This window comes from Bombus flavifrons, chromosome 4 (assembly GCF_040668555.2).
Source record: "Bombus flavifrons isolate JBK064 chromosome 4, iyBomFlav1_principal, whole genome shotgun sequence".
Classification (NCBI taxonomy): Eukaryota; Metazoa; Arthropoda; class Insecta; order Hymenoptera; family Apidae; genus Bombus; species Bombus flavifrons.
The window spans coordinates 3,038,865-3,066,597 of NC_138445.1; the positions used below are offsets into that span (position 1 = coordinate 3,038,865).

The following is a 27,733-nucleotide window of genomic DNA, read 5'->3' on the forward strand; positions in this document are numbered from 1 at the left end:
TAAATTTACGCTGGTTCGTTTTGAGATATCGACGTTTTCTCAGAAGTATTTTGAAATTTAAAGAGGCGCTTCAAATTCACTTCGTCTAGCAATCGTCAAAAATCGTCAGAAATCTCGCAAGCAAAAAACAAGTTGTGTTAATATGCCAAGTGGCCTTGCGTCACATCCGATGTACTGTATTTGCTACACTGTGTTGTACACACGGATGCAACAAATATTAAATAAACTTTATTTAAGATGTAAATATATTATTGAAACTTCGTTAAAAATTACGGTAGAGTCGATATTTGAAGAGTTCCTTATGAATATACATTTTGCTCGCTTTCCTACAGCGACAAGCTTTATTTTCCACGTAACAAACATGGGCAGTAAACGTCTAATTTGAAAGATTTTCTCCATAGATAATCATGTCTTGCGATTATCAAAACATAATTATAAAGTTCTCGTCTTATTTTTTTAGATTGAACATCTCCGCCAAAATTGAACATCTCCTTATTTTTGAGAAATGATTAACGCACAATTCGGTTTTATGGGAAAATAATCTTTTTTCAATTATTTTTTCCGAACAACTACGATGTCACTGTTATTTTTCGTTATGCTTCATCTTATTTTAGGCAATTTGAAGTAAAAATGCACATGGATCGAACAGATAAGCGATGTTAATGGGTCTGGCCAAAAAGAATTGGTAAATAGAAATGGTAAATACATTTGATTATAAACTCAGTCATCGCACTTTTAATTTACATGATCTTTCGTGTAGAATATATCCGTAGATAACGTTTAAGTTCTTCGACAGTTTTCCAGGAGATTGCCAACGAATCCGAGTAATATGGTAATTTGTGGCAACAGAAGGTAATTTATGCTAAGACATTTAGAAACTTGCACTTAAGCAGCTGCAGCTGAACAATTTCTGTGAAAACGGCTGATGCGTTTGCAGACAAAATCATATCGGCGTATACATGTGTATTTCTGTAGTCTGTGTGAAACGTTTTCCTTGCTTTTTGACATATCCAAATCATCCTATGTATTCTATATAGTTTAATAATTTATCTTCATCCACATTAATGTGTAATTTTACCTTTCAATGAAAAGATTCATAAATAATGTAGAACATAATGGAGCGAGAAAGAAAAATAAGAAAATTAGTATTTAGATCTAAATATACTCTAACGATACTTAATACAATGAATTAAAAAGTCATTTTTTTACGTTTGTTACAGAACTTGAAGAATCAGATCATGACGACGAATCTGTGGGTCGAACAGGTGAGTGATATTAATTCATCTCCTTAGAAAGAATGACGACAGCTAGATTAAATACTGTCGGCTTAATCTGTCCTTAGAAAGATTATTCGTCGTGATATAACTCATCTGCGCAGCGATTTAATTACTAAAATTAATTACCGCTATATGTTCGTGACTCGTTTTCACAGGTTTAAACGCTTTGAATATATGGGACAGTTCAGAAAAGTATTCGAATATTTGACGCAGGAAATCTTTATGAATGTATTACGTGTACTATACGAAAGTTCTTGAAATTTTATTAACACTACGATGAGACACGATTATCGTCATTATATTGATAAAATTTTACCAATAAAAATATACATATATACATAGATATAAATTACAAGTTACAATACATTTATCGCAAACATACATCCAACGAAGAATTAATACACGGTTCTAATAGTCGTCTTGAACATGCAATTAGTGCTGAAAAGTGATCTCATTAAATATTCTGATATATAGTAAACAATTGATCGTGCGAATATTTTCCTGATCCTTTCGAGATGTATGTTTCCAATAAATATCTTGTAATTTCTATATATACACTTCCAGATTCGTTTCAGATTTTATTACTATAATCATGATAGTAGTATCTTGTCACAGTGTTAATGAAGTTTCAAAATGACACATTTAAGCTTCTTCGGGGTCCAGACATGTCTTTACTAGTACGTTATGTACGTTAGTACGTTTGTTCTGCTTACAAAATTCATTATATCTCACGAACGAAGACACATAGGTAGATACATTTATATCAACTTTTTTCATCCTTTTTACGTGTACAATCAGATCCCGAAGTGGGTCTCACGTGTTCTATTACATCCTGTATATCGATCGTCTAAAATCTAGAGACTCATATAACATCGAGAAGTTTAAATATCAACAACAATATCGATGCTCTGGATTCCTCTTAACAAAAATACGGCTGCAACGCGAAGAATCGCAGAAATACGTAAAATTTCGAAATATTGCAAAATCCTTCGTATAATACGCATAATGCATCCGCGATAAGTTTCCACGTGCGTCCAAACAGTTTCGCCAGTCACTGTATCATGTCTCGATGGTAAACGAATCTGAGCAACGCGGTAACGTCGTAAATGAGCGATTACTTAAAATTGGAAATTGTGGGAGAAGTTTGAAGGAAAGCAGGCGGACCAGCCGAATAGGCTGAAGGCGGCGCGGCGTAATTCGTGCGTGGGAAGTAACAGACGCTTAGCTATTTCGAGTCATCGTCAGCACAGTAACTGCAAATTGCTTCGCCAAGTAATATGTACTCGTGTAACTACAGAGTGTTGCGCGCTGTTTCTTTTGCTAGAAAGAATCAAGCTGAGGAGGGACGAGAGGCAAGACAGTAAGGTGCAGCAGCAAATGTAATTGAAGAATAATTAAGCGAGACCAATTAACATCCTTATCCTCGTTCCGCGAGCAACTTGAAAAACGTCTTCAAAGATAAATCCCGCTAAATACGTTAGACGTATACATGCAATTTACGGCCGTAAATCTACGAACGTGGCTCGTTCTTAACAGTGAATTTACTTTCTTGGTCAAGGATTTATGTATCCTTTAATGGATGTTACTGCGAATAATTACCGAGAAAAATAGTTCAGCGTGTGTGATGCTTGTTTCTCTTGGATCAGGAGATTGGACAGGAAGATGGCAGGAGAAACATGAGGGTACATGTACATACAGTTGCTGAAATTTCCATGAAGCTACTGTATGTTTTATAGTAAAATCTTATAAATATCCCATTTTAATGACAAGTCTCTGTATGATACCATTTTGGAAGAAATAGAAAAGAAACGTATATGTAGAAATGGTTTTAATAACATTCACAGAAAGAATTGCAGATGATAATTTTATTTATCAACACGATAACGCTCCGATTTACACGTCAAAACGTACAAAACAATGGCTACATGAAAAGGAATATCAAGGATTTAACATGACCAGCTTGTTCCCCAGGTTAGAATCCCATGGAAAATCTTTGGGAAATAATTGCAAGGAAATTTCATGCATTGGAGGTAATGTAATTCCATTGGTGAATTATCAAACGTGGACGTCTATCGATAAAAAAACATTACAAAATTTATAATTACATTACAAACTATCGATATGGAAACAGCGAAGAAGTTACTATCAATTTTTATTTTATTTATTTAAAGAGCGTGTTGGCTTTATAGAAATTTTGCATTTTGTCTTCTATTAAATTATATTTTTTCGTTAATTATATCTTTTTATATTAATTTAATTAATTATATCTTTTATATCTTTTAAAAGAAATGCTACTTCTGTTGTCACAACCGAAGCACGTGTTTCTTTTCTAATTTTCCCAAAATGGTATCATACACAAACTTATCGTTAGAATAAAATGATTGTAAGATTTTACCAAAGAACACAGTGGCCATATGGAAATTTGGACCGCTGTAATGAAAATAAAGTTGTTCGAGAATTTTTTACAAATTTTCTGAGTGTCCCATATTCGATACTACATATTTTTCTACCTCGTTGCATTTCATTTTTATTTTTTTACATTTTTTATCACGACTTCAAGATAACGCTTTAACTTTTGTATAAATTTAAACTAGCACTATTTTAACATAACGTTTATTTTAACGCACAACTATCGATTTTGTCTTGTTCTAGCGCTGGTTTCATTGGAAACGAGCATGTTTCTTTTTATTGGGAAGTTTTTAAAATCTGGTATTCGATATCAAATGCAGTTATCCGATATCCGTGTCGATTTTCTGACTTCGCTGTCATTTTGTGGCGAACAAATACCGTTCAAATACGTGCAATAAAAATTTGTATGCATTTATAGGAAATTTGAAAGTACGAAATGCACATATTGTTCGAAGTATAATGCTTCCTACAACACCTGCTAGGTAAAACAATTTTCCACCAAGGTTCCACTGTTTTAATTATATTCTCAAAAATAGGAATTTGCATAAAAATTCGCAGTCTACTAGCACGATACTTACATCCATGGTTGGTGTGTGTGATTATTCTGTCTTGATGATATTTGCACGTGTGTGCTGATTAACAAACTACTCGAAGGACCAGTCTCGTGATGAGATGCAAGGAAATAGATTGAGAAACTTATCGTAGAATCTTTTCCCTTTGACTTCTTATTTCTTCCTACTTTAACGAGAACTTTTGCTCCTCGTTGGCTTATTAATTAAACTGTTTATCTGTCAAATTAATTAACTTCACAAACCAAGAAGCAAGGAAAATTGATGTAATTATAAAAGATGAGCTTGACACTGAGATCTAAAAAATTTCAAAAATTAGAGTTAACCACTTTAGCCTATGAACGATTCAATTGTCAATTACACGTTGATTCATCAATTTTTATAAATCAATCAACACTCCACCAATAATATACATATACTTTCACTTGTTCACTCCTCTCTACTGTTTATACATCGAAACAGTTTTTATGTAATGGAAGATGTCCATGAAAGATCGTTCACGAAATTTTGAACATTTCTTTATTCAAGCCTTTTTAAGGCTATTTAAAATACATAGTACCGTTTAATTGCTTAATTAATAGGTCTCGTAGGAGTAAGTTAAAGATCTCGAAGCTACGAGATTTATAGCATCAATAGGTTTATTAATACGTACGTTTGTAGGCTGAAAAATTTCTCGAGAAAGTTAAATTACGCCTCTGCGTCCGAGAAGAATTACCGCCTATATCAAGCTCATAATTAATTAACACTGAAACTACCAATAGTTAACACGAAGCTATTTCTACCAAAACCAGTGAAAATTAGTGGTCTTTAAAAAATACGTAGTAATAAAATATTTTTATATTTATTGATTTATTACTTTCCTACAGAAGGAATTCCGTGTTATATAGTAGATTTTTGATATTATTAATCCATCTGGGATCCCTAAACGAGGGTTGACACATTTCTAAAATTGTAGAGCCAGTCAGTTTGACTGGTGTGGCAATTGTAGTATTACAGAGTGTTGTGAGCAAAGATTAAAACAGGCTAGAAAAACAGCTATAACAGTTATAAAACAGTTATAAACAAGCGGCTGCTGAGCACGTGCGTGGTGGGGCTAAGACAAAAGGTATGATGCTAAGACAAAAGGCAAGAAGTTGCTATGGGACATAAACGAATTAACGGCAGTGTGAGTTGAGAAGCCAGAGAATGCGGATTGCGTTGTCAAGATAGTGTTGTTAGCGTTGTTGAGAGAGAGTTAAATCTGTGGTGACGAGAGTTGTTAATTAATTACCTAGTTGTCTTAATTGTAATACGTTGTTGCGATTAGTTCATGTTAAATAACCATCGTTTTCTGTTTAATTAACATCTGTTTAATCCATTTATTATTAATAAACTAATTATAATAATTTACGATACTACAATACTGAGCCGAAGGTTCATTTTCCTTCCAGTTGCTTTTCATATCGCATGCCGAGAATAAAGTTTATGAAGCAAATTCTATAGCGAGGAGAATCTTCCTTTCTAAACTAAAAGTTTTTAGTTTCATCATCGGCTAGTAATACTTTTGTTTCTAGTAAAATATAGCGAAAGTTACGTTTTTAATAGAAATTGCGAGGAAAGTTACTGCACCATCTATTCTGAAAATTCGTTTTACGATCGAAATTAACATTTTTAGAAGAGACAACATTAATCTTTCATTATTTGTAGAAGATAGAGATCATCGATAATATATTTCTATCGGCAAATGAGCTTTCCTCTTTCCTATTCACCACGTTGATAAACTGTTTCAGAGTTTCTGCATCGGAGAACCGACCTTTTGCGCTCATTACCGATGCGAACTCTGTTTTCTCCACGTTGCCTTGCTCCTTCTCTTCTGCTTTCATATTATTCTTCCACTTTCTCTTCTCCTTATTTTGTCCTCTATCTTGTATGCCTTTCTACTATTCATTCTCTCTACAAATCGTACCTCATTTATTTTCACATCTTTCTTTTCTATTTCTTAATTTATTTTGCACACTCTTTTATACAGTGTTTCGCCTAGTTAGTCAAAATGTCTGCTATAATTACAGTCTTATAAAAATATTCCTCGTTTTCCCTTTCTTAATCTATTTCGTACACTCTTTTATACTGGAATTTTTATTTCGCTTAGTTTCGTCATGCAAAATGTCTGTTATCATTACAGTCTCATACGAATTTTTGTAGATAAAATTTCGAAAATAGAATGGTTTTAGAGCACGTAGTAGCAATAGTTCTATACTACTTGAAAGGATTAATAAGATGAAAAGATCAAGATTATTTTCTTAAATGGAATGACTATATTTTATTTATTGTAGGCCGTAACCACTTCGAAAACGTATTGCATAACTCACAACGTCATACATATGAGTCTTTCAACCCTCAAATTCTCGAAATTCAAATTGTAATGCAATATTGGAACTTTGTCCATTTTTTTCTATTTATATTTCTGTCGACATAAATTAGATTTCAAGGGTTTATTTTGAAATGTATGTGAGGTATATTATTCTTTTCTTACCTTTACTACAAATTAAGCCTTTTTTACCACATTTCATTACTTTAACGACCAGTAAAACAGTTCAACTCTACGATAATGAAAAGTGATTGAAAAAGGCACGAAATGAAAGATCTTGCTAGTATTAGAAATTAATGCGTTGAAATAGGCAGAATCTATGATATTCTTATTTTAGACCAGAATAAATAAAAGATTGCACTTGTATTGCCTACCCCACGCAACTGGAAGGTTCAGAGCGTCGAAAGCTATGTGAAAAAGAATTTACTGACCAGTTTCAAGTAACAATATTATTAGTAAAATAATGTTCTGTTTAATCTTTGACTTTCGAGAACGCTCCACTTGTTTATCAAGCTAAGAATAAGTCATTAACAGAACATGGTACTGTAGTATCGTGGAGAAATGACCTAAGTGCCGTTAGGCCAAAAGGGCCTGGCAGTTTTTATCGGGAGTCGTTAGCTGAAGAGTCGAGTGGAATAGTCGTGAGTTAAGAGACGAGTGGAGTAATCGTGAGTTGAGAGTCGAGTGGAGTAGTCGTGAGTTGAGAGTCGAGTTGTGAGGAGTCAAGTCGTGAGTGGGGAGTCGAGTTATGAGAAGTCGAGAGTTGAGTTGCCGAGTTGTTATAAGTCGTAAACTATTAGTTGTGAGTTGTGAATTAACTATTTAATTATCTTAGATGTAGCACATTACTATATTTAGTTCACGTTACATATATATCTATAAAATACACATGTCTGACCAGGGGATGTAATAAATGCAATAAACAATAAATAAAAAAAATCGTTAATTTTATTCAATGTACAATAGGATTATACTTAAAGGTCATGGATAAAGGCATGCCTTTAACGATTTATCTGCAAAAGAAAAATATGGCCAGGAAGCAGTGCAAGAACAGAACATTTGAATTACGAGAGGAAACTTCAGCATTCTTATAAATTTCGAAATCTTTGCAAGCAACTAAGAGAAATGGAAAGTTTCAAGAAATCGTGTCAGAAACACTCTCACAGAAACGGATAATCGGTGATATAAGTGAAACTGTTGCCTCAGCAATAGTTGCGCACGATTCTCAGATTAGTTTCAGAACAATTTCACGTGATCCAGTAATATCTGTGCCAATGCGATCCGAATCTTACATCGATGTAAAGTTTCGCTATGCTATTTGCCATAGGAAATTGCACGAAAATAGTCTTATCTGTCGCATGATATTCCATCTATGTGTCGTAGATCCGTTTCGACGTAATAATTCGTCTCGTTTTATTGAAATTACAATTCATCTGATTTACTGATAAAGCCGTTTCCACGAGGGATGATTCGTAGAGGGCTCGTACAGTTTCCACAAGTTGTGAAAAAGCAGATTATCAGACAAGAATTATGGCAACGTTAGTGGATATAAATCGGCTACTATCTTCTATAACAATGCAACGATATCTCAACGATATTCAAAATGTATTTGAATCAACGCTGTGCTATTTGATCATTTCTGTTGATTTTTTTATAATTGAAATGTTGTAAAAAAATGTTGATAAGGAAGAGAAATTTTCACAAGAGCAGAAGATTAAACAGAATGTTAATTCATATCGGACTCCGAAAGCTCTTACTGCTGTAAGTCATTGAGTTCGTTTCACGAGTTACTTTAATGTAGCTACTACTTTGTTTAAACGAGTTAAATGTAGCGTTTAATTTAAAAAGACGAGACAAGTTGACTTTTATGTCTTATTAATCCTTGCCAGTAAGATAAAGGTAGTTTCGTAAGAAACCTTCTTATAGAATTGCGCAAGTTGTATAGTTTTTGTAAGAAACTTTCTTATGAAATGTTAATGGTAGCAGACATAACGATGGATGAAACGTTATAACTTTTGAACTAATCAATTATTAATTATCGTACAATCGCACAGTAAAAATGATTGCACAGTTTATATACACAATATGTCCTTTTCCACTGGAAACGTTCAAATGTCTGAAAAAAGTTGTATGATATCAACGAGGACATACTGTTTCCTGGGCAGTTCAGCGGATGGTGCGAAAGACACAAGTTTGTAGCGTTTTGAAATCGTTTGACTGTCAGTTGTATGTAATAAGAAATGGTGGTATAAAAAATAAAAATTCTGATGTCACCCTTGCAGGACGTTTCAAGGTCGTCACAAGGTAAACTATGCAAAGCAAAGCTATGCGAAACAGAATATTCCCCGCGATACCGTACAACTTTTGTCTCAGACATTTCTTCGTATCATTTGTATTTCTTCAAATATTTCAACGTTTCCGGTTAAATAGAACATACCTATATACAGGGTGTTTCGTTTCTACCTCGTCAAATGGCCAGCAAATTGTACGTTTGAACGTAAGGAAAGATACTATATAAATAATGGATCGTGAATGCTCCATTACAAAGTTACAACAAAAATACCATAATTTTAAATGAATGCACTCTCGTTCCATGGATTTTACATGTTTACAAAAAATGTCGTCCGTTCTTGCAAACAGAAAGTCAACGTCGTTGATACATTCAGTCTATTGCCATTCTTTCACTTCACCGAATGCAGTATCAATCATTTGTATCAATTCCCCAGACGAATTAATTTCTGCCCGAAGCATTTCAATCTTTTCCACAAATAGAAATCGCTCCATTAAATCGGTCGAAAATTCAAAAGATAGAAATTAGTCGATACATTTACCGCGATATCTTTTCTACAGCTTCGTAACTGAGCATTAATCATAAGAATATGCTAATACCGTTTTACCGTATACAACTGAAACACCCTGTATATGTACTACTTGCTTTGTCCCCGTTGAAATTTTAATATTTTTCCATTTACTAGGCGTTGGTTTTTTCTTTCCCTCGTTTCTTTACGATTCCATACTTTCTCTGGCTGTCTGTCTTCGTCCCCTGTGTCTGGAGGCGGTACAAATTTAATCGTTGCCGCGTTCACGTTTGTACTGCACAAATTCTGCCAACAACGTTTTCTATGACGTTTCTCCCTTCTCTCGGTAATTTTTCACGATGACAGCTCGGTTCGTCACTGCTTGACGATTCATAACCGTATTGTACCATATGGCGAACACTTGTTTGGTCGGCCGTGACGTTCGATAAAGACGGGATTTGAAATCGAGAACAGGAGCAACGGAGAAACAGAGAGAGTGTGTGGCAGCGACGTTTCAGATCGTTACACTGACAAGAGTCACATCCGTTTCTCTGTGTACTTATGCGTGTACGTGCGCTGCCAGGTATTCTGCACGCGTCTCCCAGCGACACGCCATCCTTCAACGTCGAAACCACCCTCTTTAGCTTCCGACTAACCCTCCGAACCGACCGTTTGCGACAACCTACCAGCTACTGCGTACAACCGGTTTGCCTTCGGCTAGCGCTCGCTTGCGACGACTATACACGCGTGCCACGACTATACACGCGTGCCACGTGTAACTGCGGGTAATGACGAGACTTGTCCGTGTTGTATCGTTTCGAACCGGCCTGTTGGTTTCGCGAACCTCGTTGTCCTTTCGTTGCCGACGACTTTGTTCCGGACCAAATGCTCCTGTACAATTGAAAAATCGCCGTTACACGTGAGCACTGAGAGACAGCAGTGGCGTCGAGCAATGAGGTATACCGATCTTTGTACCATTTTCTAGCATCTAGTTTTTGTAAAACCGATGAATTATCGCTTGGTAGCTAATGTAGAGGAAAATATCTGGTCGAAACGAGGTTCTTTGAAAAGTAGCCTGAGGATTTTCATGCAGATTTGTGTCTTCTTAGACACAGGTAAAGGAAAGCAGCTGGAGCAGAGCTTTGCATATTTTTGCATGTTAGGTGCACAACGTGCGTTGTTGCAACTTTGAATTTCCTACAAATAGGAAATATATTGTATAAGCGTATTTTGACTAAAATGTTTTTTTTATTGAATGAAAGTGTTTTAGATCTGATAATTTCCATGAATTAGTTAAAAGTTACGTAAAAGGAACATGTAAATTATTTTCATCCCCATTGAAGATAATCGAAGAAATAATCAGGAAATGTTGATTTGAAAATGTAAATTTGCTAATAATAAAAACAAGTTCATTTTGTGGACCATCGATGCTTGTTTTTATAATGTAAAATTATAGTCAGCATTAAGACAACCACAACATAAAGATTTTGAAGTAATCCTAAACAGTAGAACATGAATGCTTAGGTACAGATATAGATTCGTGTGTTATGTTCTTGTATTTTGAATAAATATAGTATATATTTATATATAGTATATTATAGTATATTATATAGTATATAGTATATAATATAGTATATATAATGGCAAAAGAAGATGTTATGTAAGAATACGGTTTTTAGGAAATGAAAATGTGAAAGCTTTTTATTTCTTATATACATACGTATGTATGTGTAAGTAATAGCAGACGAACGACATACATAGCTAATTCTTGTGTTGTGAAATTGCTCGGTTGGTGTGTAAAGTTAAATTTAAGAAATTTTAAAAAGCAATTTTTATTTAGGAATAGATTCAATTAAAACACAACTTTTAATTTAATTCTAAGATATCGATTTTTAATTGAAAATAAATTCAATTGAGACTTATACTTTTGAATTTTGTAGAAGTTTAACCTTCTTTTTCGTGTGTATGTATAACGTGAGAGTGTCTAATATGCGTAGTTAGTATATGCAACGTACATGTTGATATTACACATTCACACGGACTAAACATGCCAAACACATACACACACGCAATTTAAATGCAACAGTGCAACCCCTCTGTAATTATTTTGCCCGAAATTATTCTAATGCTGGCGGCACGCTTTTTATTTTAAAAGGGCGATAGAACGACTGTATAAAAGGAATTTTTAAGGTAACGTTGTAATAGAGAGACGCCAATTTTTTACAGTTTGAATACATAATACACAAAATAAAATTCATTATATTATTCTTTTAGTTATCGTTGAGAAAGTCATTACGTCATTGCGGAAAGAAAATATAACATGAAGTAGGAATTTTAAAATAAAATTGTAAAACCAGTCAATTTGACTGGTGTGGTAGCTCTAGTGTTAATTTTCTTATGGTATTTCTAATCTACCGACAAAACTTTCTCGCAGCATTACACATTTGTACGGCTGGATTAACGTGTACAAGGTTTGGGAGCGGAATAGCGAAGTACCAGAGCTTTCGATGTATAATGCAGGTTAAATTGGTAGATAGGTTAAAGACCTTGGTTCTTCAAAATGTTCATCGATCCGAGCAGAATAACTTAAGTTCCAAAGTGATGAAAGCACTCTTGTATTCGATGGTGAGTATGATTATATTGAATATGTAACACTTTGAACACGAACGATTGATCTGATAGACGGATCCAATTTTCAATTATACAAAGGAAATATATATCGAAAGGTAGAAGATAAAATATTCGCTTGTAAACAATTCTTATATCATTTCTAAAAGTGACGTTATTTCAACAATTTGATTATTTAAACATCACTCAGTGTTTTTCTAACTTTTGTTTTCTTTAGTTTATTTTAATTTATTTTACCTTTTAGTTTATATTAATGTAATTGTTGCTGTAAAACATCCAAAAAGGAATAAATAAATGTATAAATAGAAATAAATAGACTATGTTTGGTAAAATAAAATAGAAATTAAAAATAGATTTTACCGTAACCACTTTACATTCGAAAATGTTTTACGGTTTTTAATGGTAAAACGTAATGAAACTAACGAGAAGATTGATATGTTTCTTAGAATTTTCATCTCCAAAGCCAAATTAATGGTCAAATTTATTCCAATTTGTCAAATGTCAAATTTCTAAGTATATGAATTGCGATGTTTTTAATGCTATTCTGAGTCTGAAGAGAAATTAAAGGGCTTTAAAGCGTTTGAACTTCTAGAACTGAATGAAAAAGTTAATTTTTTGTAAAAGAATATGTAAAAATTTATAATGTTATGAGCGGTAAAATATCCGATCTATATTATGCACAAAATATAGTAACCGATTAAATATTTTTGCTTTTAATAGCGAGTCCTCGAAATTATTACGAATATTTGATCAAACTTTCAAATGGCAAAGTAATAATGTGCATTGTCTTACGAAAAAAGTTTGTTCGAGTTAACATTATTATACCGTGAACAATGAAACTTTTATTACTCAAGATGGTAATTCAGATGGCCATTTTAAAAGCTTTTCTTTAACTATTTCAATTTCATTTCAATCTGCTGAAAAATCGAGTCTATTTCTAACCATGAAACGGAAGTGGTGACAAATTCACTTCTCATTGCCCGCGCTGAAAGTCGATAAAACGACAATAGGATCCCGCTGTTATCTTGTTTGGTAGAAAATTGACAATTACGCGCTTTTGCCTATTTAATTTGCGCGATTCTTCTTTGCTTCTAGTACGCACGGCGTAGAAATGTCGGTTTTGCGGCTTTATCCCATAAAAGGTTAATTAAAATCTTTTAATTAATTTAAAATGTTTAATTAATCTTGGTACAGCCTTTGTGATATGATACTACGGAAATAAAATTTACAAATAATCCTTTTCTACATATATAGAGTAAATTCAATGTTCTTTGAATGCAAAATGGATAAATTTTTTAAGGAATCGTTCATTAATGTCCATTTTCACGCATTTAAGTTTAATTTAGCGAATAATTTTTTACTAACGAGTTTAAGATTTTGGTTAAAACTTAATAAAAAAATAATTTATTCTTTTCTAATAATTCATTTCATAGTAATAATGTCGCAACAACGAAAAATTACATCACGAAGACTTTGTGAAGGAGAATATGAAAATTACAATTATACGAATAATTGTTATAGAAATTAGAACCATATCTATTACTACTCTGAGCAAAAAAAAAAAAATGGGAGCAGGAAAAGTTGCTACAGTATTAATGGACAAAATTTTACTACATTTTCATATTAAAATTTTTATTCTCTATTCATTTTAGCAAGTAACTTGCAGGTCGTTTTACTTTATGTATTTAATTTGTTGCATTTATAGAATTTTTCATTATCAATTTTTAAGTATTAAACAGTTTGCAGTAGAAGAAACTAGATATAGTATCGATGTATATTTTATTAAAGTAATTTAATTCACATTTATTATAAATTAGAGCTTGAACAAATTTGTTCTCTTTAGAATATAAGCTAGAATTTTATTTTTAGTGAAGTCGTTAAGAACGAGAAGATTTTGTTTTAATTAACATCGTTTCATTTTAGAAACGAGCGAATTCTCGCTAAAATAAAGAGGCCGAAGGACAACAGTTCTTCGTGTTTAGGGGCGTGATTTTCGAGATACCTTAAGATCTCGTTATAAAAGCACAAACATTTCATTAAAGCAGTTTGCTGTGAGTTTCTTCGTAAAACTCGCCCTCTCGACAGCCATCCGACACCAGACTTAATCTATGTACATCAGACTTGAGCTATGTACACCAAACTTGATCCATCTACACCAGACTTAATCTATAGACATCAAACTTTATCTGTCTACATCAGACTTGGTCTACACCAGACTTGATCTACACCAAAGTTGATCTATGTACATCTCACTTGATCTACGCCAGACCTGATTTAGACTTGGTCTGCACCAACCTTGATCTATGTACACTGGACTAGATTTATCTGCACCACACTTGATTTATCTGCACCACACTTGATCTATTTACATCCGACTCGATCTACCCCAAATTTGATTTACATCATATTTGATCTACATCAGTCTTGATCTATTTACACCAGACTTAATCTACCCCAGACTTAATCTATCTACACTATACTTGATCTTTCTGCACCATACTTGATTTACCCCATACTTAATCTACACTAGACTTGATCTACACTAGACTTGATCTATACTAATCTTGATTTACCCCATACTTAATCTACACTGGACTTGATCTATACTAGACTTGATCTACACTAGACTTGATTTACATTACATTTACATTATATTTGATCTTTCTGCACTATACTAGATTTACTCCAAACTTAATCTACGTCTGATTTGATCGTCACCAGGCCATACAAGATTTCATCGATGACGACATCTGACCGACACTGTAAATAACCGATGGCAGTACTAACCGATAACGATAATGGTCGAAATATTCTTTAGGTTGAGAAAGTTAGGGCGCAGGCTGATATAACGCTAAACCAAATTCGTAGTTTGCTCGAATTTGCTAGAAACAATTGATTGAACTCTGTGTCGATCGTTCAATCGATCATACTTGCTGTCGGTTAAGAGTCGATTTACATCAAAGCCTCGTCAAAACTACGGTCAATTCACGATCAATCAAAATGTTCAATCAAAATTTTAGCAAGGCATTCACACTGAACGATCAGATACAATGAAACCCCGTTGCAATCTCTTTCATTCTTATTCGTTCACTTTATATCGATCCACAATTTGCTAGATGTATCACAATGCTTTTTGTGAATGAAATCATATAATTCGCTGTTCTCTCGTTCTCCTTGCTCTTTTTCGATTGTTGATTGCGGTTTTGATCACTAGGAAACCGACGCCACGGTTAAGAAATTCTCATTTAACTTGACCGAACCATCTGCTGTGAATGCTTTCATCGGATTACGTGTAAGCGATTTTCACCCTACTTTTTTCACTATACTATGATCGCTACTATAAACCAAACTTTAACCAATCTTAATCGATAGCGATAATAATAGAGAGGAAACTACATGCATATTCTGTACGCGGACAAAGCAGAGAATGCAGTCTCGTATAATCCTCTAAATCAAAGTTATACTGTGTTCGAGCTTGATGCAACCAATTACTTAAATTCTGTGCAGGGCATTGTTGTTGTCGGTTAATACTTTGATACTGTCGCCGGTTAAAGCTGTTGTCGGTCAAAGTTATAGTCGTCGATCAAGTCTAATATCTGTGAATTGTTCTCGGTAAAAACAGTCGGTGAAATGTACATCAGTGATTTCAATGGAACTGTATACGGGCGTACGAATTAATCTTGCTACGAGTTTTAATTACATTCAGTTCCACCGACATCTCCAGCACCAGCTGTGAGGACCATCGGAAATCTCTCTGACATGCTTCTTGAAGTACGTAGATGTATCTGCGGTCGACAGGTGGTGAAATCGATAGCTCGTAGAGGCTTCTGCCGTGGAGATTCACAATCACATATCGATGACGGCGTCCCTTTTAGCGACCAGTCAATACATCGGAAATAAATTGATAACAATAGTAGCACACCGGTGGCCTTTCTATCTATGGACACGTCTCAACTCTCTTTCTACTTTATATCTCTGCTTCCTTTTTCACTAGTATCGGTTACTTGCCTCTTTGTTCATCCGTCCGCCTGCTCACCTTTCTCTTTCTCCGCTCTGCTCTCAAACTGCACTCCCTTTCCCCCTTTGAACTTGGCCATCGTCCTGAATCTCTCGCTTCGATTCTTGCTTTCTCAACCGTCTTGCCTCTCACACTCTCGTCATTCGCCATTCGATTTTCTCAATCTATATCGAGGAACAATGGGAATTGTGTCGTGTCGAAGTCCCCTGATAACTGTCGCTCTTTTTATTGCTGCGAAAATGGAGACTGCAGTTTAATCTTACTACAGTTCTCCAACTTTTATATCTCAATCTCGCTTTTGTTTTAACGAACAAGGGGATTTTTAATGCTTTAGGGAAAATATTGGTATCAAATCGAAGCGAGGAGTCGCGCGTACTCGCGCAGCTTCTTTCATATCGTTTGCAATTCACGAAATTTCTTGTCCATCAAAAGGACAGACCAGAGGAAGGTTAATACCGCTATAAGTTCGTTTGTATTTTCTAAAACAGGTTTGTCTGCTTTATCATCCTTTGCAAATCGATTAAACGACTTATTTATCTTACTAGGTCCGAAACTTTTGTGCCTTTATCAAGAAATTCGCTACATGTGTATTTTCACGTTTTTTTAAATTTAAGCAATTAATATAATGTAACATAATAATAATAATAATAGTGTAATTTCAATCATTTGAAGCATCTTAAATCCAAACGAGATTGTACTAATTTTTGCTACATCATGGTTGCTATATTTCACGTACACGCTAATAAATAATTCTTTTAACAGACACTCATTGTGTTCGTTTCTCTTGTTTCGTCGTCGTTGAATAATACAATTATAAGCAATATTTGTCGTGTGCTAATGTAATTACAGTTCTATGATAAAAATAGAATTATTACACAATCTAACATTATCGAATAGTATTTATGGAAAAGAGCTCGCGTGATAATTTCTAATTTCGTAATCTTCAAAATTAATAGATTTTAGTAAACCACGAACAATGTTGTAATTATTTTGTTCTGGAAACCGTTAGTTAGAGCATTGAACTTTGAAATTGGGTAAGAGATATCACGTGCCAACAATCGCTTCATTACCATACATGCCTATTTCTAAACCACAATACGCTTCATTGGGCGCAATACATTGTCACGTTACAAATATCTCGTTCACGTTCATGGCGATAATTTTATAATTATTGGTTTCTGAATCAGCGATTCTACAACATATGCGATTTATATGGCAGCATTGTTAGAAATGTCAAATTGTTGTAATAGAAATTATTATGAATCGAATGGCATTATTCAACAAATACATACACCTACGTAAAACGTATCCGACAGAAAGAAATTATTTATATAAGAATATTTATATTTATATGAGAAGTTTTCGCCAGAAGTTATATATACCGACGTATGTATATCATCGAGTGTTTTAACAAAGCCTTGCAGCAGTTCCATCTCTGTCCATTTTTCTTCAAAATATATTTTCAGATTGCGGTCGAACATCACTTGCAATAGCAATCTCTGACGTACTATATCGACAGCATTTTATTTATTTCACTTTCCGTACAGATAAAATGTATTGTAGTCGTTCGCCTTGTGTTCACCGTGAAAAATAACTACGATTAACTCTTTCAACTCTCGATGTATTTTCACAAGATTTAATTAATTAATTAACGAATGAAAAATATATCTATTTTAGGTAAAACTAAGCTGAAATTTTAACAGATTGTCTTCTCCATACAACCACTTGAATAAATATATAAATATGAAATATCAGAATCATATTTTATAAGATAAAAATATACTGAGCATAATATATATTCAAACAAAAATATTTATTAATAATTGATGAAAAAAAGTCTTTTTCATATACTAAAGAAAAGAAACAATTCTGGAATCGTTAGGAAAATAAAATCTAAATAAAAGATACGTATAACAGTGTATTTATTCGTAATAAGGATTAGCATTTAATGTTTGATATTACTTTACAGTGGGAAATGTACTTGTCAAAAGTCCAACTATGTTCGAATAAAAAATAAATTCGTCCCTGACTTTTATCTCTGATAACCTACTTACACGCAGTTGGCAATAAATTTGACTAGAGCTCATGCAAAATTTACCAACATGTTATTTTATCGATCTCTTCACACCTCGACTATAGTTACAGCTTTCCAAGAAAGCCTTTAAAGAAAAAATTGACGAGCTCGTGCGTTTTTATGGGTTGACTGTAAAAAATCTCGTTTCGGGATATGAAATTGGTGTTTTATAATTCACAGAGTGAAAATTTCGATTTAGCTATCTCTACATGATTCAAAGCAGTTTGATTTGAATAAATATTTTTTAAATCATGATTTAATAGACACTTTTTTTGGTTTTAAATTATCTGACGCTATTTTTTATCTCAAATATATTTTGGTAATAGAATAGTAAAGTTTTCAATAGAAAATTCCACAATTATTATACAGGCTGATTCACCTTAATGTTTCAGATCGTGTCCAAGAAAAAAGATTATGTTTGGGAAAAAAATATCGAAGGAAAAGATAAACATTCTGCATTTGTACGATTACATTTTTCTAGGCTGGTTAGTGGTTGTGCGTGTAAAAATAATTAAATCGTGATTTCGTCGATTGCTACGAATTTTCTTTCCAACCTGTAAAATTCTATCGATAGGAACGTTGCTGAATTATCAAATTTATTAAATCTTGTGTAACTTAATCGCACCGACATAATTTTTAACAAATATACACAAAATAACTCTCGAAACTAATATTTATCTAGAGAAATAAGATTCATTCAATATGTTAAATTATAACAGTTTACACGTAGGTCTGTAATTAAACGAACCCCCATTGAAATTCAGAAATAAATCTCTTAATTCCCACGATAATTTTGTATCTATTTTAAAATTAGTTTGCTCGCAATTACGTTCAAATGTAATTACTTGTTTTGGTGTGCGTTTGTGAATAATTCTCGTGGATTGTAAATATATTGTAGAAAATTGGAATAACAAGCAGTAACACACAGCAAGAAACATAGGAAAACACGTGTAGAATTAGTAAATATTCATGACGCATGCAGGTGAAACAAATAAATACGTGTTTGACCACGTGGATGTTAATGATCTACAGAGCTGAGTCGATGGGCCAGCCATTTTCCTGATCATCAAACTACGAAAATGAAACTTGAATTTATGTGTTTGCGGTAACATTCTGCAGTCAGGTCAAAGAAACCGGGAGTGTCCTTGTTTTCGCGAGTGAAATCGATAAAACCTCTTGCACGTTCAAGCAATTAACTACGTCGCTACTTCCGCAATACATTACACGCTTTGTTTCCATTTTTAACAAAAGCATGCAGGTACTTAATGCTCCCTAACGCTGTAATACGATAACTTTCTTTCGTGTAAACGTATTTTAGTAACTACATATGTACGCAGACAATTAGAATTAACAAAATATTAAAAAAAGAAAAATGAAAATAGGTCACTTATTGACATTAAATGTTCTAAGATTTAGGATAGACATAATTGTAGAATTTAATTAATTAATTAATTTAATAGACAGTGAGCCTAAAAAAGGCAATTGTTGTAAATGTTCTTCGTTTAGGCGATTTTTTTTTTATTTCTTTTTGCTTTGTCTAGGACCCTGCACTCCTTGGAGAGTAGTCGTTCAGACGAAACGGATGTTACACATTTAGCGTTAAATGTTTCTTGGCTAGTTTGCCCAGATGTGAATTATTCGATACACTTGAAAATTCGATTGGAGAATTTCGATACTTATGAGTTAGGTATCCATACCGAAATATGTATGTGGGATAGTGTGACATCGGCGAAAGACGTGGCGTGAGGGGTAACTGTTTATTAGCGTTGTCAAAATATGTTGACGTTGTCAAAGAGTGTTGTGAGCGTTACCAATGTATGTTTTGGAAAAAGTGAGCATGGGAAACATTGTAACGAGAGTTGAGAGAGTCAGAGTTGAATTTATCGTTGTCGCGTGAAGATCGCTGTGTCGTTGTGTCGTAGAAGTAGTGAGTAACGAAAACGTGAAACGGGGTTTTATATTCGATTTCGTGTGAGTGCAAACGATATTGTATTAATCATACTGTTACCTACAAACTAATAATATAACATTCCTACATCTATATCATCGCATCGAATATCGATAGAAAATATTGATATTTGAATTGAAAAGTATCGATATTCGAGACATCGTCTATCGCTAAAGAGTAAAGACTTGTAGAAAAAGTTACAACATATCTGTAACGCTTTATTTTCAAACTTGTCTCAATCTAAACTTAATCGTGATTTAGAAAACAATAAGAAATAAACAAATATGTAAATAAATGTAAATAAAACATAAGCAATAGGTATACATATTGCAGCATATGGAATGTTGTTTGTTCCGCTAGTTAAGCTAAACGTACCAAAAAATCATTAAATTATATCAATACCTTTGCCATTTACATCTTTTTGTTATTTTAAAGCGTATATTTCTTTTAATACATTTATTTATCATTCCGTTCTCCATGCAATATTAATATTATTAATTATATTAATTATTATTCAATAACGTATGTTCATAAATCTCACTTACCTGTTATTAAATACAATTACTGGAAATACTACAGAGGTCTTTGAACTTAGATTCCAGAACTTTTAACCTTCAGGCGTATATAATATGAAAATAACTGCAATTAGCTAAATTGGTATTTTTACATTGCGTTGGAATTGCAAGGAAACGTTGCCTCTACTATCGGATAGAAATTTTTGCAAAAGCTAAAAGACGAGACCGTATGATGTTAAGAAGAGAAAATTGAAGTGTAATCGTTAAAGGCAAATGTATGAATGCTTTCTACACGCGGTAGCGTAGTTGCTCGGCAAAGAGAATCTCTGATTGGATCTCCCACGAAGAAATTCCCAGGGAAGTTTCGTCCGCGGGCCCCTGCGGCATAATTGGCCACTAATTAATGGCCGCAGGGCAATCGAATTTCCAGCAACTTTCTCCCTTCGCGGGAACCCCGAGCACAGGAGTAAGCGATATGACTGCGTCGTTTTCCCTTCAAAGATTAAATTATGCTTCCAGAAAATGAAGTCTTGCTGGAATAATCTATTACATATTTTTTTCCCTCGATATTTCATATAATTTCATATAACTATATCCGTCGATATACTCAACTTTCTGATTAATAATCGTGCATGGCATAGCAAATATTGGATATCGTTTTCTTATAACGTTGACCACTCGTTCGTTTATTCGCAATCTATTTATTAGAATTATTATTGATAAGGTATTTGATAGGACAGAAATCGTTAATTTAATTTCATGCTTTTCAATTTAGTATTTGTTAAATCACGTAATATTTCGTGGTACTATCTTTCCGTTTGTGTCGTAACAAATGGAAATTGGTTTGGACACTGAGTTTTCGAGTGATGGTCGACACAAACGATACGGATGAAACAATAAAACACGTTTGGATTCATTCGCGTTTAAGCTTATTTATGCTGTTGTTCGATTGCGTGAGTGGAATTGATGAAACAATTCTTTCTCCTGCTGTTTCATCGTTAATAACTATAATGTAATCTTGATAAATTGGATCGATCGAAAAATTATAAAATATAACATGGTAAAGGAAATTGTTGAAATTGTGTAACACTTGTATAAGATGTTTGTTCTGATTGAATTTGCTAGTAGTCACTAGAAACTATAAACTAAAATTTTTATTAAATACTAGGTTTATTGTGAAACATCATAAAAATAACTATAACATTATACATAATTTATTCCTACGTTAAAGAAGAATTGCTCCATCTTTACTTTGCATACTATACAAATCTTTGACCAATTTCAGATATTAAAATATTCGCGTTTTTAATACAAATGGTAATTATTACACGTAGGAAAGTATCAATAAATTATATATTAAATTATAGTATATATCTTCGATCTATTTAACATAACGTAGTTTGACGAATATGATTGTTATAAATGGTTTAACTTTTTAAGATGATTCCTATCAATTTCTTCTAATTACTGGAACAATCTTTCTTGTTATTCCAATACGTCTTTTATGCACAGATGCTCACACGATAATTTATTATTTTTTCTCATTGATTTCTCCACTTAAACTTCCACGATAATTATAATTAGATGAAAAATATGAAAAGGACTTCGCGATCATAATATTTATTTTATCAAAGCGTATAGAGTGACCATCTCGATATTACAGTCGATTGTAACGACAAATTTTCTATTTAATTTCCTCAAGTCTCGATCAAGCACAATTATCCGTTTGAAATTTTGAAACGGTGTCGCAAAAATCGAGACAACGAATACGACACTTTCACTGTACGAGCATTTTATGAAGTGCAAATATTTATAGCATAGCATGGATTTATAACATTGATCCATAACCCGACAATTCCATAAGGTACAGTAAAGGGAAAGGAAAAGATCTCGCTTATGTGACTCGATTTTCATAAAATATGTATACGCATGTATCGTAAAATCTGCCAAGACGTAACAATCGAGCGAAGCACCTAAAGGTAGATGCTTTTTCCTGTCCGCTTGTTACCAGGAAATACGTTCCAATTTTTACTATATACCGGTTGACTAGATCTATACGTAGCGTTTCTAAGTTTCTCGTATCCCTGCGACTGCTTCGTCCTCCGGGGATGTTCCCTTTTTCACGCGAGATCGTGAAATCCCGCCCAATTCCCGAGAACAATTTTCTGCCTCGATATGTTCTCGTATACAAGACACGTGTGCTTTCTTTTACATGTGAACTCGATGTCTGCCACAGGCTGGGTAAACGTATGCGCGCGAACATGTTTGTCCGCGTCAACGGCAGTGGAACGTAAGAAAGATTGCGTCGATAGGCAACGTGTTATCCCGATAGATCACATGGATATACAGTATCCAGTTCTTCCAGCGAGTTTCATCTGGTCGCAAACGTCATGCAAATTAGATTTACTCTTACGATCAAATTACATTAGATACTTGACTATACTTGTGATTAGATTGCGGCTATTTGAGCAAATTCATACTTTTATGAACTTAACGAGGCAAATATAGAATCTCAATAGGCTTCTGTTTTATTCTTTATATATTGCAACTAACATCCCACTTGGAATATTTTGTATACTTTTGTACGTTACATTATACGTTCTATGCATTTTTGCGTATTTAATACTATAACTACCGATAGTTAACACGAAGCTATTTCTACCAAAGCCAGTGAAAATGACTGAATATTAAAAAATACGTAATAATAGAATATTTTTATATTTATTGATTTATTACTTTCCCACAGAAGGAATTCAATGTTATGTAGTAGATTTTTGGTATTATTAATCCATCTGGGATTCCTAAACGAGGGCTGACACATTTATAAAATTGTAGAACCAATCATTTTGACTGGTGTGGTATTTCTAGTGTTAGCATCTATCGTTCTAGCGATCGATCTGGAATTTTCCTGATAACTGATATCGTCATATCGAATAATACGCAGTAAAAATTTAAAAAACGTGTGGCAAGTTGTACAAAACGAGGAAACTGGCTAATTGAGGATCGATAAACAAATTGCAGGATCCTTTTACACTTTGGCACGTACCAGTCATTCTGACTGATATTGGTATAACTAGACTTGATACAAAATTATTTTCAGTTTGAATACATAAAAGACAAAATAAAATTCATTATATTATTCTTTTAGTTATCGTTGCGAAAATCATTGCGGAAAGAAAGTATAACATGAAGTAAGAATTATAAAATAAAATTGTAAACCCAGTCAATTTGACTGGTGTGGTAGTTCTAGTGTTAAATTCCATACAAATGCATAGATATTCGCAGCCTATTTATGATTCAAAGTATATCAAAACGTTGCTGGTAAAGTTGAATTTTTCAGAGAATCGAATAATTCTCTTGTTTTGTTTGCAATTATTCAACAACCAGTTTTGCAGGTTGTTAGCGAGTCAAAGGCGCGATTTAAAGTTTATCGTACAGTTTGGTAAGTGTAGTAGCTTTGTGTCGGTTCATTTTAAAATGCGAATTATTTTGCTGTCATAAGAGAGAAGGTAACTTACTTCTTGAACTGTTTTACATATATTAGTATTATACGCACGTGAGAACAAAAGTTTTTGAATAAAATATAACATTTTTCTTCAGTCTCTATTCTTATTCTCCAACAACATATAATATCTTACAAGAAACCACCACTAAATCTTTCATATTAGATTTTATTTTAAAGTTGCCAGTATTTGATGTTCCATTAATCGATGTTCTACTGTACCAATTTTAATGCTTAAATTGTACGCTTTGAATTCAATTAATATAATTACAATTAAGTATACATTTTTAATTCTATTAATAATGGACGTTTCATGGTAACAATTTCAATATACTGTAAACATCGTTAATAATCGATATGCGATGGATTGACAATTACAGCATAGTTATATAACTGATATACAGGGTGGTTGGTAACTGGTGGTACAAGCGGAAAGGGGGTGATTCTATGCGAAAAAAGAAGTCGGAAATATAGAACAACATTTTTTTTTTAATTTTTCCATCGAGACAACGGTCTACAGTGAGATCCGTTATAACGAGACATGATAAAGTGCACGCGTACCGAGCGAAAATTCAAAGTCGATTTTCTCGAAAAGAAAGCCTCAAATGAAAAATTTTTATTCTATATTTTCGACTTCTTTTTTCGCGTAGAATCACCCCCTTTCCGCTTGTACCACCAGTTACCAACCACCCTGTATAATATTTAACGATAGAGAGAAGGTTTAATGATATCAAAGAAAACGAATTACGTTCATTTACTTTGTTATTTATATTATTTTGACATTTGCTCGGCTACTGACTCAAACCGATCATCGCAATGATTCAATGTCGGGGAATGTTTAGATTATCGACGCTCAGTTCGACGCGAACATCGAAGACTGACACAAGTCGTCGAGAAAGGTTTCCACGTTATATCTCCTACATAACTATTACAATAAAATAATATAACTATTGGATATACAGGGTGAATTATTAGTACTCACAAGCTGATAGATAATATGTTAATAATTTTTATTAATCGTAATATTTAAAAACCGAATATAATAAATACAAGACAAGATAAACATAACTGCGGATATACAAAAGAATTATAGGATAAAGAGAATAATTCAAATTTTTGTGCAAGATTACACCATTGATAATGTAAACGCGTGGAGTGTATTTTACCTTTACCGTCACAAATTCTATTCGTAAGCGAAAATTGCGAGAAAATAACAAGACGAGAAAAGATTTAATTAGTCCGTAACACGTCCTTTACTTAGCTTACATTATTTATTTTAATTCTACGAAGTAGAAACGATGCCAAATATCAAACAGTTAAATAGCTCCGTGTTGCCTTCGTTGCTTTTAATTAATAAATAATAAACTTTAAAATGGTCATATTTACCGGTATGTACTGAACAAAACTACAAGTTACTTCGGACTAAATTTTATTTTCTAATGTTTATTTTCCAGCTTCATGCAAACGTATTTGTTAAAGGTGGCAAAATTAATAAACGGCTGGGTACGTTGTTTGAGAATAATTTTTTAACGCGATGTTTAATTTAAATTCTCAAAACTATCGAACATTATTCGAAACACGTTGTTTTCTTCTAAATCTAATGTGCTTTTTAAAGAGAAACAATAATATGGTTATATTTTTTGTGTTGGCTGTTTCAAGTCATGGTACGACTACAAACTGCGATGGGAGCCGAAGGAGTACGGTGGTGTTCACATGTTACATGTGCCATCCGACCACATATGGCGGCCCGACATAGTCCTCTACAACAAGTGAGTCTGTCTGCTGTTTCTTTGTTCCATATTCTAATTACATCTTCTATAGTTTCACATTACATACTCTATACATATAGTAGTGGCACAGCATGCTGCCGAGAGATTGAAATCGATTGGGTGTTCATTTCTTCGACAAATCGACGCGTCATTTGCACTTTGATCGAAATCCCGAAATTTCCTGGCAAAATGAAGCATCGAGACCAGACAAGATCGAAAGAAGATCTTTTGTTATTGTAAAACGTCTACTATTCCTAGCGTCGTAAAGAATGAACAAGAAGAAGATGAGAGTTTCTAATTATTCGACCTGAAGTCATCTTTTAATTAATATTTACCTAACATTTGTTCGCAATGTAACGAGATGCGAAATGAATTTAACTCGGTGGAAATTTCTCATCTCGCAAAGGACGAACATCAAACTCAAGAGATCAAAAGTTTCTGTAAAAAGATATTAACCGGCTAATACAGTGTACACTGTACACGTTCGTGTACACGTCAGATTATGACAAATTAACGAAAGGAGAAATGAGCGTCCACTCGATTTAACAAGAGAGGTACCATCGTCGTGCATATTGCATTTCAAAGTAGTACAGTCTATTTGATGTCGGAGTGCATCTCATATCGCGACGTTGTTCCGAAAGTTACGGAAAAATGTGAGGTATCGTCGACTCGAAGATTTTCAAATATTAACTTCGAACTTTCCAGCGTGAACGACGAATGAGATTCGTCAACGATTCTCATCCATTTCGGCGTTACTGTTACGTGTACCCCATCCGATGTTTGCCAGAGTTTGGTGTTCGTTGACTTAGAACCGAGAGAACGAAATGTTACGATGTGCAAAATAAAAAAATACCTTTGATCGAATCGAATCTCGTTGATATCCGTATTATTCGTGTTTGCTCGCAGTGCATCGATAACGAAATTGCGGAATTAATACGCTTGATCGAAAGCTTATTTATTTGAAATGCTGTTGCACGAAATGTCGCTGAGCATTCGTTGTTTCAGTTGTCTGAACATTTTATTAAAAAGAAAAAAAAATAGGTTCTATCTTTCAAACTGTGCATAACATTCGATACTATTCTTTAAGTTATTTAATCATGATTGATTCGTAGAAACTAGAAGTAAACAAATTTAATGCCTTTTCGGTATTCTAAAGATCTTCCGAAAATGTCCGTGATTCGATTCGCCTGAAATCTTGAAAGTAGATTCTTCGTAGACAAAAACAGGAGAAGGACTTTTAGCGATTCGAAAGTTGTCATTTTTTTAAATTTTTCTAAACATAAGCCGAACCTCCTCTTATTTCCATTTCGTCCTTTTCTTATGTTTTGTATACCATTCTTCACACCCGATTGTTGTTTTGCGATCAGGTAATCTTTTGGCAGGAGAAAATGAATCTATTTGATTCAACATTTTCGAAATATCATGATATTGGTTTTTCCGGACAATCGTGTGGCTGTTGCATTTGCACTTTGCGCCAACGTTTCGTAGACATTGCAGTCTACTTCTTCAGCGCAGCCCTGAAACTGAAGGTTTCTCAGTGTCTTCACTTATACTGCGCGATGTTCCAGTCGGCTGATCAAACTGATGACTGAACTCGCAAGTATAATTGGAGACAACGGGGCCTGAAACTCTGAGTTTTAGGTTTGCCCTGAAGAGGTGGACTGCAGTGTCAGCGAAGCGTTGACGCGAGATGCGGGTGCAGGAGCTAAGCGATTGTTCCCGAAAAAACAGTATCGCGACGTCTCACTATAGTGAAGTTTTGAAATCTCAAATTTCAGAAATAGTTGTCAAACAATTTTTAGATTTGTATTTAGTGTTTGTTATGGACCAATTAACTCTGAGTTACGAAATATAATGTAAATATCATGCATTTGTGATT

General features: G+C 33.7%; 1 protein-coding gene across 10 annotated transcripts in view; it reads left to right on the forward strand.

Moving 5' to 3' along the window:
- Positions 1-27,733, forward strand: part of nAChRalpha4 (nicotinic acetylcholine receptor alpha4) — a 369,922-nt gene that overhangs the window by 106,471 nt on the left and 235,718 nt on the right. For 8 of the 10 annotated variants that reach the window (XM_069112189.1, XM_069112187.1, XM_069112190.1 and 5 more), the window contains 2 exons: positions 1,221-1,265; positions 25,745-25,854. In XM_069112189.1, coding sequence (XP_068968290.1) covers positions 1,221-1,265; positions 25,745-25,854 — 155 coding nt within the window. Of the gene's footprint in view, positions 1-1,220; positions 1,266-25,542; positions 25,589-25,744; positions 25,855-27,733 lie in introns of those variants that run through there. The other 2 variants (XM_069112191.1, XM_069112195.1) reach the window with 2 other exon arrangements.